This window comes from Acanthopagrus latus, chromosome 9 (genome assembly GCF_904848185.1).
Source record: "Acanthopagrus latus isolate v.2019 chromosome 9, fAcaLat1.1, whole genome shotgun sequence".
Classification (NCBI taxonomy): domain Eukaryota; kingdom Metazoa; phylum Chordata; class Actinopteri; order Spariformes; family Sparidae; genus Acanthopagrus; species Acanthopagrus latus.
The window spans coordinates 23,994,829-24,012,259 of NC_051047.1; the positions used below are offsets into that span (position 1 = coordinate 23,994,829).

Sequence of the window (17,431 nt, forward strand, 5' to 3'; positions counted from 1 at the left end):
CATATTGTGACTCTTACCTGTAGTGTTGTTTATCCCTCTAGATTGTTTTGATGCGAGTTGCTGAGTTTGGAGATATCGACCGTAGAGATGTCTGCCTTCTCTCGAATAAAATGGAACTCGATGGTACTCGGGTTGTGGTGCTTAAAGCGCCAGAAAAATACATTAGGAAAACTCAACAGCAATAGAAGTCAAAAAAGGTGTGTGCATTTGTTGTTTGCGGTCGTAGTTCAGTCTAAAGAAATTTCATTTGATATCGTGTGAATAATCCAGTGGAAATTTTCTGTGTTGTGCATCTTTTGTTCATGAGTTCATCTTGTTGACTTTTCTCTTTTCACTGAGTCTAACGGTTCTTTCTGTACACTTGTTTTATACAGTTATGGTTACACAGACAAAAACAGATGAAAAAAAAAAAAACACAGTAAACACAGTTAAAGTTGAAGTTAAGTTGTTTGGCCATGACAGTCGTGTAGTAACAGTCTGATACTGTGACAGGCCTTTCCAGTAACCAGGTCATACTTATTACAAATAGACATTTGCTGTTGAGTTTTTTCAAATATATATTTCCAGCCCTTGAATAGCACAAGCTGAGTGTAATCCAGTTCCATTATATCGGAGAGAAGGCAGACATCTTTATGGCCAATATCTCCTTAAGACAGCAACTCACATCAAAATAATTTAGAAAGATGAAAGAGTGTAGTTTGGATTTTTTGGGTGAACTGTCCCTTTAACTTTAGGGTGGCTTTATTTGGCTTTATTTGAGATTTGCAGCAGAATAAGCATGACTCCTGACAGTGCAGGTAACATCAGGACTCTCAAATCCTAATGATAAATATTATATTAACTTTCACAGGTTCTGCCATCAGTTCCATCAGTCATGAAAACGTCACACATTCACAGTTTTCTCTCTGCAATGACATATTATTACCGATGTTTCTGATGCCTTTGGTTTCACCTGTCGACAAATTCTCGCTGAACTCTTTGCTTGTGCGCAATCTGTCTGATCATCTGACAGCTTGTGTTTCTGACTTTGGTTGCAGAAAGGTTGCCATGTTCCCACATCTCAACAAGCACTTTGGTGAGCACAATGAAAATAAAAGATGCAACAAAAAATAAGACCCAACGTTAAACTGAAAAAATATTCTGCTTGAGGAGAAAAACAAAACTAAAATGGTTGAGGTCAGATTTCAGTGGATTGCCTGGTTTCATGTTATTGCTAGGAAACGAGAAACGAGGGCCATGTGTGCCACTTGAATGGCTTGCTCCTCTCAGCTTGCCTTGGCCGTCTCTTTCTGATATTCCCTGTAGAAAAGGTGTGAGGTCAGGCTGTTCTGACTGCCGTGCCACAAGAACAGGTGCTGTGACAGAGGGTCTGAAGGGCCAAGACTCTCTGACACCTGCTGTGACAAAATGACACAAAGCTTCGGCACAGTTACGGCAGATGTCGGCAACGTTTCGGGAGGTTGAGACTCAATGTATGCTGAACCCATACATGATGTCTTCATTTAGAGCTCGACGCCACTAAACTACAGAACTGCCACCCTGCTGACACTCACAATTCATCTCCTCCATCTCACTTTACATTGTATTCAATAAAACGTCATTTTCTCAACACATTCAAGTTCACTACTTACTCTCTTGTCCCCGGTCCTTGTTCTTGAGCTGTTGGAGTTTGTATTCCCGCTGCTGCTTCTCCAGTTCCTGCTCGTGACGCTGCTGCTCCATCTTCCTCTGGTGCTCCAGCAGCTCCTGTTGGTGCTTGAGTGCCAGTAAGTCTTGTTGGTGCTGGGGGAGACAGAGACAGGAATAAGGGAACTACACAGGATTAGAAAACTGATCGAAAACTGCAACTTTGCAACAGTTTTTTTTTGTTTTTTTTTACCCTCACAACCCAGCGCCATGAAGTCTACACCCCAACCCATCCAATGCCCGCCCCATCAACACCAACACTTATTCTAATCATATAAAAATGGACATGATGGTGATTGTTAAAACATCTTCACACAATTAAACTGTCAATGTTTAGTTCAGTTGGGACAGTAGAGCAGCAAATTACTTGATTTAAATTAGTCGTACATCAGTTTAAGCTAAGAGTTTCCTCCCCCTAGAAACAGGTTTTTAACCCTAACCCCTAACCCTAACCCTTAAGACATGCAGAACAATCACAGAGCCACTACTGTACTAATTATGAAAGAATATAGTCATATTTTATGTCAAATTAAACAGCAGAAGCTGGGCTACAATGTGTAAAAAAATGTTTATATGACCCAAACACTACTCAAATAAACAACTAAACATTGTGAATCACCCCAACTCTAACCCTAGAAAATTGGCTTGGGGCTTAAAAGGTTAAGCACTACATCACTTTATAAGTGTGTCTGTGAATAGACTCTTTTTCACTGGAATAGCACCAAACACCCCATCACACCTCGATATGACTGAATCAATATCTTTTCCTTTATCAAATCATTAACTCAAATGAGTGAAGCAACTCTACGATTTCTCCACATACCACTTGGCAACAGCAGAAGGCCCCCCCAGAGGTAGAAGTACCCCAGGAGGTGAATCACCGGCCTCTTGTAAAAGAATCAGTGATTAAAAATGACATCATCGTCGAGCCAGTCCAATAATGAGTTACTCTCTCTCTAGACCGATCGTCCTTATTGGCTGATTTTATGTTCAACAACACCTGTGAGGCTTTTTAGTAAAGTGAATACTAGATACACAAACACACACACACAAACACAAAAAACACACAGGTTTATTGGGACCAGTGTTCCCATGGCGATGACTAAGCACCAAAATACTGCTACCAGATCAAATTACACCGCCGTACTCACTCACATCACTTTAAGTGTACACGCGCACATGCTTCCTCCTGTCCTTCACGAGGTGCATTTCTGCTGACCACGGCCCTATAGTGGCTGTATCCAAGGAAGGATTCCCTCCACACACACACACACACACGCACGCGCACACACACACACACACACACATCTGGAGTAGACGGAAGATGAGATGTCTCACCTTGATGTGTTCTTGCAGCTGGACTTCATGTTGTCGTGACAGCTGCTCATGCTGCCTCTGGAACTCGGCGATCAGTAGCTGTCTCTGGAGCTGCTGCTTGTGTTTGAGAGCCACCAGCTCCTGCTGCAGGTGCTGCTCCTGGTGGTCTGTGGGAGATTTTCACAACACATTATCAATCGGAGCATCGGGGACGAGGGCTGTCTGTGTTAGATAATCACAAGACGTGACGACCGGAGATCGTCCCCCACTTACTAATGACTGGTCCACGGCCCGGCTCTGAGGATGTGGGGCAGGCTGTGGAGGTGGGCGGTGTGGGGTGGGGTTGGGGAACCAGGCCAAAGGGGGGCTGCTGGTGGTGGTGGTGGTGGGGGTGGTCCACTACGCGCAGGTCCATTGGTAGGATGGCTGTGGCGGCGGGGGGCACCTGCATGGGCAGTGCTGCCGAGCTCACGTCCACTGGAAAAGAAAAGACAGAAGATCAATTATTCATCCGCCAATTATTTTCATGTCGATGAATCATTTAGTCTGTAAAACCTCCAGAGCTCAAAGTGACGTCTTCAAACTGCTTCTTTTGTCCAGCCAACAGTCTAAAGCCCGAAGACTCATCTACTATCATGAACGACGACGAGACGCAACAAACCCTGACATTTAAGGAGCTGGAACCGGCAAATCTTTGACATTTGGAAAATAAGTCAACCAATAAATCAATTATCGTCGTTGGCAATAAAGATGTCTTCAGAACACACACACACACACACACACACACACACATCTCTCCATGTCTATATTATTTAAAGCAAACAATCTGTAAAACAATTCACATAAAAAAATGGATCAGTCCCACAAAGTATGTGAAGTATGTCTGCCTTTTTTTTTTTATTTAAACTCCCTAATTTATCTACAATTCACCATCTTGGCCCCCAAATGTGCCTTGTTGTACAAAGTGTGTATAAAACTATACGTGCATGTCTGTAACATAAAGATTTTGACCCCATCAGATTTGTCTCTGAGGGATGAGGGACATACAACAGAGTTGAGGTCGGGAACCTGAACAAGGCAAAGCCCTCAATCTCACATGGAGAGGAGAGTTTTCTTTTTGATCAGCCAATCAAGTAATCAATGTTTCATAGCAGCTGTGATTTCCGATGCAGATTTCTAGACTCACAAACACAAATCACAGGCTAAAACTAAACTGCAAAAAGAATCAAAAACATAATCAATCAGATTTAAGTCTTAAAGGTCAACATACACACACACACACACACACACACACACACACACACACACACATTACTCAGATTTGATCAACTTCCACAAAAATGTTGTTCTTACCACAAGAACTTGAACCGATACTCGATTTTTGGGGCTCATACCAAGACTGACACTAGGGATAAAAAATTCTGTATATCGATATATTGCCTGAAAACACACATTTCTTTGTAGTATTCCCTCAATTGTGGTTATCAACCACAAAGATATGTGACAAGGAATAAACACTTTATGGCTTAAAAACAAACCAGTGCACTGAAACAGTAAACTTCACTGGTAATTGAATACTTATAAAACAACCGAAGCATCTGCTTCTGCTTAACAAAAAAAGTGGGTTCTACTTATTACACGGTTCTGTCAGGGATACGAAAATGACACTTAGAGGAAACAGAACATGAATACAAGGTCCTTCTCAGAATATCTGTTTATAGTTTGGTTACACAATAAATTAAAATCCCTGTCTATTATCCTTTGAAACAGCCAGAATCCCCCGTCCTCTCTGGTCCAAATAGGACACATCAACACTTGTTACATCAGCTGTCTGGACAGTCCAGCCTTAGCTGAAGCACTCAACATTACTCTTAATACGGGCTGTGCTTGCTTGTAGTGTTGGCAAACTAGAGACATAAGCCTGTTTTAGAGTTGTACACATTGGGTAAGAGCATTAGCGAAACACTGAAAAAATAAATGTGTCTGTGATTTAGAGAGCCTGGGATCAGAGGGGAGGCAGCAGAGTGTATAGGATGCCTCACACACTGTTTATACACCATCTATGAAAACAACATGCTCAGAGAAACCCTGTACACACACTTTCACACAGTTTCTGAACTCAGATGACAAAAAAAAGACAGGCACTCACACACACACACACACACACGGGCTGAATGATGAAACATGGCAGCAGAGAGCAAAAACAATCCCCTGAAACATGAGTTTTGCGGCAGGGATTTGCTGACACGCATGCAGGACTTACTGTGTGTATTTGTGTACGTGTGAGTTTCCACTCCGACTGTGTGTATGCGAACGCTACATTTTGGCCCGTTGCGAGCGGAATGCTGACTGTGGCGTACTGTAGGTTTGTGCTCCGTGTGGACGTACAGTATCGGCTACAGAGACAGCAAAGTTGCGTCTGATGTTGTGAGAGACGGAGTCACAGAGCCTTCACACATCTGAGACAAATCGGACAACAAAGCGCACAATATCCACACGTTTTTGATGATCGTTTAATCATATCAGTGGTTTTTCAAGAAAAAATATCAAAAATGTGCAGGTTCCTGCTTCTTAAATGTAAGAATTTGCTGCTTTTCTTTGTAAATTATGATAGAAGATGAAGATTCTTTGAGTTATAAACAATTACAGCTATTTGAAGTTGAAGTTATCTGCTGTGGGAAATTGTGATGAGCAGCATTTTATGGATAGAATTTTCTTAATGTATTATTTTTTTTAATATTATGAATGTTATGGTTAAAAAAAAAAAAGAAACGCAAGGCACGTAACAGAACAAAAAGCAGGCCACATTTACATAATGCTAAAATCCAAAAGTCAAAAAGCAATAAAACAAAAAGGCAGGTAGCGAAACACATGACACCAGAGGAGAGAACTTCAAAACAAGACATCTACATGCTGGATGCTGCAGAAACACACGGGGACGACACAGAACAACAACAACAAAAAAATCACAGGTATGAACCCAACAAATGTCATTCAATAAAAATCCCTCACAAAAATATAAACGCCTGCTCATATTAATGTTTTTCTCCCTATGTAGCATTCACTCTGCATCATTTATTCTGCTCTGTCTGAATAATCCTGTGAAGTAGGACAGGTCGGCGGTGCTGTTGAAACATGGATACTAAGAGCAAACACATGGAACGGCAATATCCCTACATCCACACGGCTGACATGCGAGTATTAGTGCAATCAGATTATTTCTCCAAAACAAGCAAACAGCACAGCGAGCTTAGCATGAACATTAGTATAACCCGAGCTCACGACACCAGGGAGGCTGGAACAAATGCAAACAACTTTAAAGCTGGGATGAAAAGCATGCTGCGATCAAACACAGTCAACACGCTACTTTATTCTAAATACTTGCGGGCATTATTAGAAATGGGACACTGTGGTTTAATACGTGTGGGTGTGTGACAGTTTCATCGGGCTGTATACAGATAAACAAGTGAAAGCTGAGGTTAAACTGGGGCTTTGCATGACAAAACCTTCAAACTGTATGTAACCAAATCAGTTCTCAATTTGTGCTCGATATCTGAACTCGACATCGAGCCCTCCTGTGTATCATCCAGCCTCTCCAGATCGATATCTGCTCCGTAGAGAACCACCTTGCACCGTGCCAAGCCCCCCTCTGCCAGTCATCAATACCCTCAAAACCAGTGGAGAGCATCTCTGACCTATCATGGATGTCGTGGCATCCCCAGTGGCCAATGAGGTTTGCGATGGAGTTGCAGTTACTTGCTGAGATAGCCAATGACATCTTTGGTACCGGGCAGGTTTTCAGTGCGGGAGGAAACTTAACACCACCCGACGGGACAGCAGGGGCAGAAGAAAAGGGTGTGGCCCAGGCCAGACATGCTGGTGCTTCACTGGTGTGTGTGTGTGTGTGTGTGTGTGTGTGTGTGTGTGTGTGTGTGTGTGCGTGTGTGTAATTGTGTCACTATACTTCTAAGGACTTGTTTGAAAGATGGACTATTTTTCTGTTCGAACTCTTACTTTGAAAAGATGAAAGAGGATTTTTCAAAGGCAGACGCTTTTTCATGCACTGGTCAATTTTGAGATTTTGGTCTTTTTTTACTTCAGTAATAAGTTTCTGCCAGACCGGTGGAAAAACAATGTCCACAATGCACATGAAGGTGTTAATCTTAGTTTAGATGTTTAGGAATATTTAATTAGATTACCATATGTGCATGTATAAATGTTAAGTATTCTTATTCACTGTTTTTTCACATTTAATATCCTTAAAAAATAGTTTCTTTCTCACCCAAATCTAAAAATTAGGTGCACTTACATCAAACAAACTTTCAAGTTTTATTCTGATTTATATTCTGAAGGTCTTTACAGAGGGGTGTGTTCACATATCATCCACAGCCTGATTTATGGAGCATTTTATTCCTAAAAAAATATGTGAACAAAATGAAACAAGAATTCTGAACCTGGTTTTATCAGATTTCTATTCTTGAAACATATGTGACTGAGAAAATGCACCATTTGCATATCTAAAAATACAATTTAAGAAAAAACTTCCAATACAAAACATTATTTTCTTGATGTAAACAACCAACAGGGAAAGTAAATATTAAATCTACCAGTTAAATAATTACACTATTCACCACTCGTATACTGTGAGTGAGTCTGGTGTGTGTTGGTTCTATTTAAGTATCGATTTCTGTCTCAGTTTTATATTCTGAAAGTTTTTACAGAGGGGTGTGTTTATAAATCATTCATAGCCTGATTTATAAAACATCTTATTTCTGAATACGCAACATTTCTACAACTGTTGAAAGTGATGTCTGATTAATGGAGCGAAGAACAGTCACCTCTGTAAAAACTCTAGTATTTGTCCCCCATCTTTCTTCATTTCTCCTTTGGAAATACATGCACAATTGCACATTTTAATTAGATGCTGCATAATTAGCATATTTGAACATTTCACTTCAGAGAACTTGTAATACAAAAAATAATTTTCTGAATGAAAGTGACCTCTTGGGGAAGTTCCATGGTGATTCATAACCAAGCGTGAGGATTTGATTTACAGAGTCAACAAACTTCTATCAATGTTAATTAAGCAGCTTGACCCAATTTTAAATATTTTCAAAGACTAAAGATGTCAGACGTGTACCGATGATGGAACTGTGTGCATACATGCATGTTAAAATGATTTCTGGACCTCTAACCTACAAACTTGTTTGATTCACTTCCACACTAACAGGCATATAGAAAGACGACCACATTGTTTGTCCTTCTCGCTCCCGACAATCGGCGCCAATTATCCGTGTTGTCCTAACAAAGCCTCTCCAAGCGAACCACGGTAAACTTTCAGCTCACCATCTCTTGCATTCACTGTACAAGAATGCATTTGCCGCACATGCCTGTCAACTGTTTGAACACATACCTAATAAGCAGTAAACAAACAGGTCAAATAAACAAAACCTTTTGCTGGGTCAGTGCACTTGAAACGCAGGGCCACTCTATACGTTTGTGTCCCCTCAGAGGGGTCCCGGCGCCAGTTATTCTAGCACGGCAGCGCAAAAACATGCACAGAGCGTCAACTCAATTAGCGCCTTTTCTACTGTATATTTTCCCATACAGATTGGAGTTTGCCTAGCGCTTGTGCTCAACCTCACACTATTTATATATACGGCCCCCCGAGTGTCTTACTCTCTATACATGCCACAGGCTTCACAAAGGCTGTTTGTTTTCACAGACAAAACGAAGCCCTCAGCCCCAAAACTACAAAACAAAAAACAAACATTCTGCTCCTGCGCTGCAGCACGCAACACAATCAAACAGATGAATGATGAGATGATGTATGACTTCCACTTTACATCATAACAACAATAACAGGTCGCTTTGCAAGGCCCAAACAAATACTGGTTCCTTGTGCGGTGGCAGGTAGCTGAGAAACAAACTTATACACGTACAGCAGAGATCAGTGTGCTATCAAGAAATCCAAGACAAACATTTACAAAGAGGGTGATTTCATGATGCACTCAACACGCAGGCCAGAGTGACGTGGCCCGGACACATCGAAATACAGTCATAACCTCGTGTTTTGACCAAAACTGTGTCACCTGATCTGAATAAACAACCTGAGCAGCACCCACTTGGATGGAGGCAGTTTTGACCAGAGCGATCAAGTCAATGCACAACAAGGACAGAAGAGTACAGACACACATACACTGTGCCTGTATAATAATATAATAATGGTTATTTTATTAATCCCTGTATACCCTGGAGGTATTGTTTAAAATCTGTGCGTGCATTCATCCTCGGAGGCCGATACAATAAATTCAAATCTTGCATTTCTGTCTGCATGTTTTGTGTTAACACGCACGGTCACAGACGGACCAGTGATCAACGGCTGAAGCAAGGCAGAATAAAACATTACAGCCACTTACGCTCAAGCTGAGGAGCTACATCAGGTGGCACAGAGGGAGAGAGATGGAGAGGAAGAGCAGGGTGGTGAAAACACCGCTCAGACCAGCCACTCAGAGGCTACCCACACCGACCGACACATTAACACTGTGCTAGAGCCGTAGCCGTATGCTTGCTGTGATATAAGCTCCACACATGGTTATTTTGGTGCTCAGATATTTTGCTTATCTTGATGTATTTAGTAGAGCTGCAACAATTAATCGATTGGTTGTCGACTTTTAACTATTTATTGGTTTTAGCAGATTCTCCAAGGTCCCAAGTCAAAATTCTGTTATTCCAGTTTCTTAAATGTGAATATTTTCTGTTGTCTTTACTCTTCTCTGATAGTAAACTGATTATCTTTAGGCTGGATGTCATCTTAGGCTTTAGGATACACTGATCGGACATTTTTCACCATTTACTGACACTTTACAGACCACAAGAGTAACTGATTCAGTGTGTCGTTTGGTCAAGAAAATATTCAACAGATGAATTTAAAAAAATGAAAATAATGGTAAGTCGCAGTCCTCGTAACACTACAGCCTGTACCAGAACCACACAGACTTGTTTTCTATTCCAAATCATTTCTGTTAATATGACATTAAGGGTGCTTTCACGCCTACTGTTTTTGGTTGGGTTAAAATGGACTCTGGTGCAATTTCCACAGTTAGTGTGGTCCGTGTGGGCTGGTGTAAAAGCTGCCAACAACTGGACGGAGACTGCTTAAAAAAGGTGGGTCTCGGTTCGCTTCCAAGCAGATTCTGGTACGGTCCGGTTGTGGTGTCAAAAGCAAGCAGGACACCCTCAAGATTATGACAGACCTGATCAGCATGGTTTCTAACTACTCCACCCGCTGATCGTGAACTGTGCTTAAAGAGGGAAGCCTTTGGATGAAAGCTTGATAAGGTGTAGGTCTGTTTCAGACAAACTGGTGATATAAGATGGAAAATACATCATTTTTCAAAATCAGCACATCTCAAAACCTGCTGTTGTGCTCTGATCAATTACTGTCTCTAAGCTGTAATAGTGTTTTTCCACTAGACAGATTCCAATTAGTCAGACAACTCTGCTCTTGATAATTTAAAGGGTGTTGTCAAAAGATTCGAAGGCACAGAGGAAACGCAGGTGTCGCGTCTGTCAGACGGCTCCCGGTCAGGCTCACGCGGCCCTACAGGATCGCAGTTGCGTCACGACTGAAACGACGGCAGCGCTCTGAATAACAATCCTCACCGGCGTGTTTACAGTAAACATAGCGTTGTGAATGGCAGCAGACAAACATGGGCCACATACAAGTGCCCAGCAGGGTGCAGGCACCTGTGAAGTAATTAGCTGAGCTTACAAGGATGGCACTCTGTGAATGTGGCGTGAGGTTAATGCAGCCGAGCCAAATGGGAGGAGAGGAGGAGGCCCGGGCCGACTCGCCCTGACAGCAGCGGACGTTATAACGCACACATTCCTGCTGCAAGCATGGCTGAGCAGGTCAGGACACGGGCCGACATTGTTTGTAACAAAGCGCAAGTGAAGTTTGTGCACGACACAAAAAAAACGCATGTTCACTTTCTTAGATTATAACCACGACGCCGGCAACTGGTTCGCTTCCATACGTATACAGCAGGCTCTGAGTGTGTTGCAAATGTGGAGCCATTAAAGCCATGAAGGACCATTACAGCAATGAGCGGCGGATGTAAGATAAACGGGAAATTATGTGTACTTTGCGAGAATCCCACTGAGATGAGAGGTTTCCCCGCGACAGGCAAGACGATGTCAACTCTGGCTGAACTCGCCAAAAAGCGGACACAAACAACGCGGCTGGTGAAATGTCAGCCCGCGCCTCCTGTTTTCTGTCCCTCATCTATTCATCCATCACTCTCCCGTGTCCCTCCATCTCTGCCTATTCCCCTCCCTCCCTCCCTCCTCTTCTTCTCTTCCCCCTCCTCTCCCCTCATCGGACTAAGATCATGGATCACACACAGAGGGAGTTATTTATAGAGCAGGATTCCCGAGGGAGCTCCTCGCCCCACCGGGCATCTCTGCACTCAGACCAAACCCCCGTGCATGTTTGAGTCAGAGCGTGCGCGCCTCAGCGGGGTGTGTTTGAGCTGCACGCAAAAATAAAAAAGTGATAGCAGCGTAGTGCCTGCAGATTAAGAATGAATAGTAATCGCTGACATGGTGCTACCCACACACACACACACACACACACACACACACACAGGTGCTGGCATGGCAGAGGAGGGAGGCAAACACCATGGCGACTGGTGGGACTGTGGCCAGTGGTTGGTTGGACAGCAGAGGAGGGGGTGGGGCTAGAGATGGAGGAAGGACCAATGATGGTGGGCAACTAATTCAACACATGGCCTGCATGTGCATTCAGCTCGGCGCTTAACCGAGTCCGGGATGGGCGTGTGTGCATGTTGATATATGTCACTGCAAGTCCCTGGAGCCTGACAGTTTGTTGTACTGTACGTCAGCACCTCTTTGTTTTCTTCATCCCCCTCTGCGCCGCTCCTCCGAGGACAGCTGGTCAGCGTTAAGGCAGCTGAGAGCAACTCATCGAATCATTTATAACATTATCAAGGGATGATGTTTGTTACGTGTGTTGTGCAGAGATCGGCTGACCTGAAACCTTAACGAGACAGACGGCACGCACAAAACCAAGGTGGAGAGACGTGGAGCCACATGGTCACCCTGCAGGCGCACTGGCCCCCAACCAAAATACAAACCAAACCCTGAGTATGAAACGATGCAAGAGTTGAACAAAAAAAAAATGAAATCTAGCAAAGAACTCTAATCCAGAAGAAACAGCTTTTACTCTGAAAGATTAAACAGCTTTTGTGGAAACTTAAAATTCAGGAATATTCAGCAAAATTTAATTTTCTTGACAAACTGAGCAACAACAGTGAAGATCTGTCCTTATGAAAATGTTTCTTTTTTCCCCCCTATGAAATCCCTCATTTTGTACAAGAAGGCAAACTTTCTTACATGCAGAGACATAAACACAAACACACACACACACATTACACAATAGGCTGTGTGGAGGAACAGACGCAGCCATCTGCTCCATTCAGTTAAAGGCTGCTGAGTCTCCATACATCAGTACCACTCAATAAACACTGCCGCTACTCGAAGCTGCACACCCACACAGCAAATGAACATGTCCACACACACACACACACACACACACACACACACATTCACTCTCTCCTCAAGTGAACACACACACACACACAGTCACACAGTCACATATCCACAGGCAAAATGAGTTTATATAAACACATGCCCGGGGATCACACACATACAGTTCACACTGACTAAACATGATGCAAGGCAGTACAGTTCATCAGCACACACACTGAACATTTACACAACTATCAAATCAAACCAGCCGGAACACTACAGCAACAACAGGAGCTCTTACCCATCAGTTGTGCCGTGCTGTCCGCTTGTTGTGCTCTTGTGTGTTGAGTGTGTGTGTGTGTGTGTTTGTGTGTGAGTGTGTGTGTGTGGTAATCTAACAGAGAGAGAGAGAGAGAGAGAGAGAGAAAAAAAAGTGTGTGTTTGTAGCAAAAAAAAAAAAAAAAGTGCGACTCTGAACCGAGCTGTAAAAGTCCACTGCAGCGCTGGGGGAAAAAAACAAAAAAAAAACAAGACACAGCGGACCGACCTGGTTCTTCTGGTAGTGAGAAACAGACCTCTCTCCCCGCCCGTCTTTCACACTCTCCGTCTCTCACTCCACCGCTTCTCTCCGTTTTCTCTCACTGACGTGCTTTCGCTCTGCCCTCCGGCTGCCACTCGCTCTCCCTCCCTCTGCTCCTCCGGTCCCCTCCCACTCTCTCTCTCTCTCTCTCTCTCTCTCTCTCTCTCTCTCCCCCTCCCTCCCTCCCTCTCTCGGTGACATCAGAGGGCAGTCTCAGGCATGTTGAGCATTTTATGGGAGTCTCTCTCTCTCTGTCTCTCTCTCTCTCTCCCTCTTTCTCTCTCTCTGCTAACACGCCGACGAGCAGAGAGGCTGAGGGCGTCAGATTGTGACCACATTCTCATTTGACTAGACAAACGCTGAGCTTTTATGAACCACCTCTGCTTCTCCACGTTTTTTTTTGTTGTTGCCCACATTTTCTTGATGTGTGTTACTTGTTGCACACACATTTCTGGATCATCTCTACCTAAAAGCCTCCTACACACCAGCAGCCCAACAGAGCAGACAGCTGTTGAGAAGCTGACTGGATGATGATGGTTTGCTGCTCGGCCTCAGTTTACAACCACCAAAGCAGCTGAGTTCAACTTCACGACCTTCAGTCATCGCTGCTTTAATGTGACCCCACCATGCTTTTGTGAAAGCATCAGATTTTCTGAGTGACTCTTGTCTTCCCATAGAAACCATCATGAAGTACAGAGTGTAGCAAAACCATTATTCGGTACAGTGATATCAATTGTTCTCGAGGCTGGTCTTGAAATAAATTCCTCTGTCTGAAAACGAGACAAAACCTGGCAAAACTATGACCGATTCTGAGACAAGACCTTGAAAAAAGAAAAACTATGAGTCCAATACTGAGTCCATTACTGCACACACAGTAAATGATGCTGACAGCGAGGGTTTGAATCAAACCTCAGCAGGGTTTGAAATCTGTATGTTAGCAGTTTTGACTTTAATTCCTACATTTAAGTCATCAATGTACAAATTCTCTGCCTCTGAAGCATGTGGTGTATAAACTATGCTGTAGTTTGGGGGGATAGAAGCTTTAAAAGGCCATCAGAAAATCTCAAGAAGTCGAATCTGTCAGAGCTGCAGCAATGACTCAACTCACTGATAAGTCGATTGACGGAACAAAACGATCCACAGCCCGGGGCGTCTACTCTTAAATCATTTCCTTTTCTCTCTGTCGTAGCTGATGGTGATGACGCACCTTGATGCTGGTTGCCATCTGCCGTATAACGGAAAAATGAAAAAGATACAGATTCATTTAGTAGCTAGTTACTAACAAACTGTGTGGCCTCGACGACAGCAACACACTCTACCAGCAGTGTGTCTACATGATAATGTCATTTCAGGAAATTCTTTCAGCTGTGACAACTGATATCATGACAGATTTTCCAACTAATGTCAAAAAAACATCTTTTTTCAGCCTCTCAAATATGTAAACGTCCTGCTCTTCTTTGTTTAATCGTATCAAACTGAACATCTTTGGGTTTTGTCTATACAGACCAAGACATCTAAAAGCACAACTTTGGACTTTGAGAAGCTGGAACTGACATGTTTCACCAAACCAATGATAAAATTATTAATTTAGAAAACAATGGGCAGATTATTCAATAATGAAAATAACTGTTAGGCTCAGCCCTCATCGGAGCAGAGACAGATCCATACGTGCACGCCTGAGAAGTGAGTTGCAGATGAGTCATGGGCTTTGGATTGAAAGATAATGAGGCGCAATTAAGGGCTCGCCTATCGAGTGGCATCAGAGTCCACTAGTGACGAGAGCTCCTCTGGGGGCGACACCTGACATATGCCTCGCTGTCATATCAACGGGTGCTTTGAGACCCAGCCAACGAGAGTGAAGGGAAACAGACAAGATGCTCCAGTATCCACACGTCGGCCAATATAAAATCATTTTATCAAGTGATCCCTCAAGTGTGGTTATCAAACACACCTGAGACGGACTCAGGAGAGACAGGATGTACATATCAGAGGCACAGTTAAAGAAAAACATTGGACAGCCACTCGACATGGAAGGATCGAATGCGGCAATTACTCCCATGTGACACTGATAAATACCCTAAAATTAAGCACAGTTCAATAACCTGACTGATCTATAACTGATAATCCCCAGCCACAACTGTGTATTTAGAGATTTTTCCCAAATCACTGTAAGATTACATAAGTTCACAAAATACTTACTACTGAAGGACGTGCACCAACACTAATGAGATGAGAGGTTGAAGATTAGGAATGATTTAGGTCTGATTTGAACCGTCCTATCAGGAGAGCAGACCCGACAGCAGAGTGAGGGAGAGTTCGGTGAAGTCTAAGGACAAGGAAACAGACTTACTTGTATTCATTTAGTTTCACTTTCAGTTTAAATCAGAAATCTGCTGGATTTTATTGATCCCATTGATGTCACTCAATTCTCTGTGACGCCTTCACTTCCCTTTTTGTCGAGCATATGCAAACAAGTAAAAACCCTGTTAAAGAAATAGAAACGGGGCAAAGCACACAGATGTTTCTTTACTTATTGAAGGGTGACTGATTTCACTGTTTACATGGCGTGTGCTTCAGGAACCTGTTGGTAATTACAGTATCAAAGTTCATTTAAACGCACTGATTTCTTGCACACGCTTCCGAATCGAACTTGTGCATGTGTGTGTTTTTTGTGTGTGTTTGCAGAAGCTATTTTTGAAGTTCAGCGTAGAATCCAGGAAGCCAAGTTTTGTTTGATCAGACAACACACCCACACCTGGCTGCGATAAAAGTCTGCGTTATCAGCTCGTTGTGTGCTGTTGACGTCAAAGGCTTAGCTAAGCTTCATGCAGCCATGACACTGATAACAGCGAGCGCTGCTCAGCCCAAACCACAATGGCGTACACACACGCACACAAACACCTTTTTAGAATGGCTCCGGGGGAGGGTAGTGACCAGACTGTGCAACTGAAGCAGAAGAGCACCGCATGAACTTTGCAATAAAAATCAATGTATGGACATTAGGTAACATGGTGGGTAACATGGTCAAAGGTCAGAGCTGCGACTGACAGCTTGGCAAACAAAAGTCAGCAGTGACACACATGTGGACAGCTTTTCAAAGTGTATTTTTGGAGGGCCGTGACTCAGCATACACAAGAATTGACACCGAATTTGCACAGCAAATGTTGTTACAATACATGCAACTTAAACATTACACTTAAAGTAATCTCAAGAGAAAAAGAGCACAGAGAAGAATGTGAAGCAGCTGAAAAACACAACATATATTTTCTGCGTTTTCTATTTTGTGTTGATACACGATCTCATTAGCCAGCACATCCTGCTTCACCCTTGCCTCTCGCTTTTAGAACTGATTTCTTCACTCAGCAGGGTTTGAGACGTACCAAAATATATTTCTGTTACATTACCTTGGATCCTCAGCTGTGTCCATCCTGATGACCATGTCTGAACACAAAAGGTGAAAAGGCTTTTAACATAATCCTCTTTTATGATCTCCCTACCTGTAGATCTGAGGCGAGCAACTCTTTTAAATCTCATCTCATCTTTATATAAAAGCCTTCATATGGTGTATATTTAATTGCTTGTTTTCTTACTACAACTGTACACAGTACAGTGCTATTATTTTTTCACTAGTTTTGTTTCTACCTGTTTTCATTTTGTCATAAACGTGACATTTTACCCTGCTTTCTTTTACTATTTTAACTTAAATGCATATCCTGATTGTTCAACACTTTGTTGATGTTTTCAGAGGTGCGACGTTATTTAAGTTACCATCATTTTTTATTTTAGATAACTACCTCCGCATCGGCACAGCTGTAAGGGTTAAACCGTCACCTGTTCATGTTCATGACACGACCACCGGCATGTGACTACGCTACATGTCAACATATACAGACACCACGTGCCGGGGCGGAAGGACTTCACGAGTAGGGGAGTGTGTGCACATTATATGAAAACAAAAATCTATGAATGACAGCCTCATGAAAGCCGTGCAGGTGTGATGTGTGTGTGTGTGTGTGACCTGATGATGAGCCGACGAAGGTGTGTGTGGAAGAAGGGCTCGTGCAGTCATTCGCAACAGTCGGCGCGAGAAGCAGACAAGGTGATAAGTGAGCATATCCGAGATAAATCGCTCGTGTAGCTATCTGCATCAGAGCCGGCGTGCGCGTGTGCGTTAAATAATGCATGTGGCATAATGATTGCGAGGCATGCTGAAATACACAGTGTGGCAGCCTGGCAGACAGGGCTGATGAATAAATAATGGACGTGTCCGCCTCGTAATGTACACACATGTGCGCA

The 17,431-nt window shown here is 43.0% G+C and overlaps 1 protein-coding gene across 7 annotated transcripts in view; it reads right to left on the reverse strand.

Moving 5' to 3' along the window:
* Positions 1–17,431, reverse strand: part of hdac4 (histone deacetylase 4) — a 138,178-nt gene that overhangs the window by 55,419 nt on the left and 65,328 nt on the right. For 2 of the 7 annotated variants that reach the window (XM_037109490.1, XM_037109489.1), the window contains exons 5-8: positions 3,277–3,480; positions 3,025–3,170; positions 1,632–1,812; positions 18–140 (exon numbers count right to left, since the gene is read on the reverse strand). In XM_037109490.1, the coding sequence (XP_036965385.1) occupies positions 18–140; positions 1,632–1,812; positions 3,025–3,170; positions 3,277–3,480 (654 nt within the window). Of the gene's footprint in view, positions 1–17; positions 141–1,631; positions 1,813–3,024; positions 3,171–3,276; positions 3,481–12,856; positions 13,223–17,431 lie in introns of those variants that run through there. The other 5 variants (XM_037109493.1, XM_037109494.1, XM_037109491.1 and 2 more) reach the window with 5 other exon arrangements.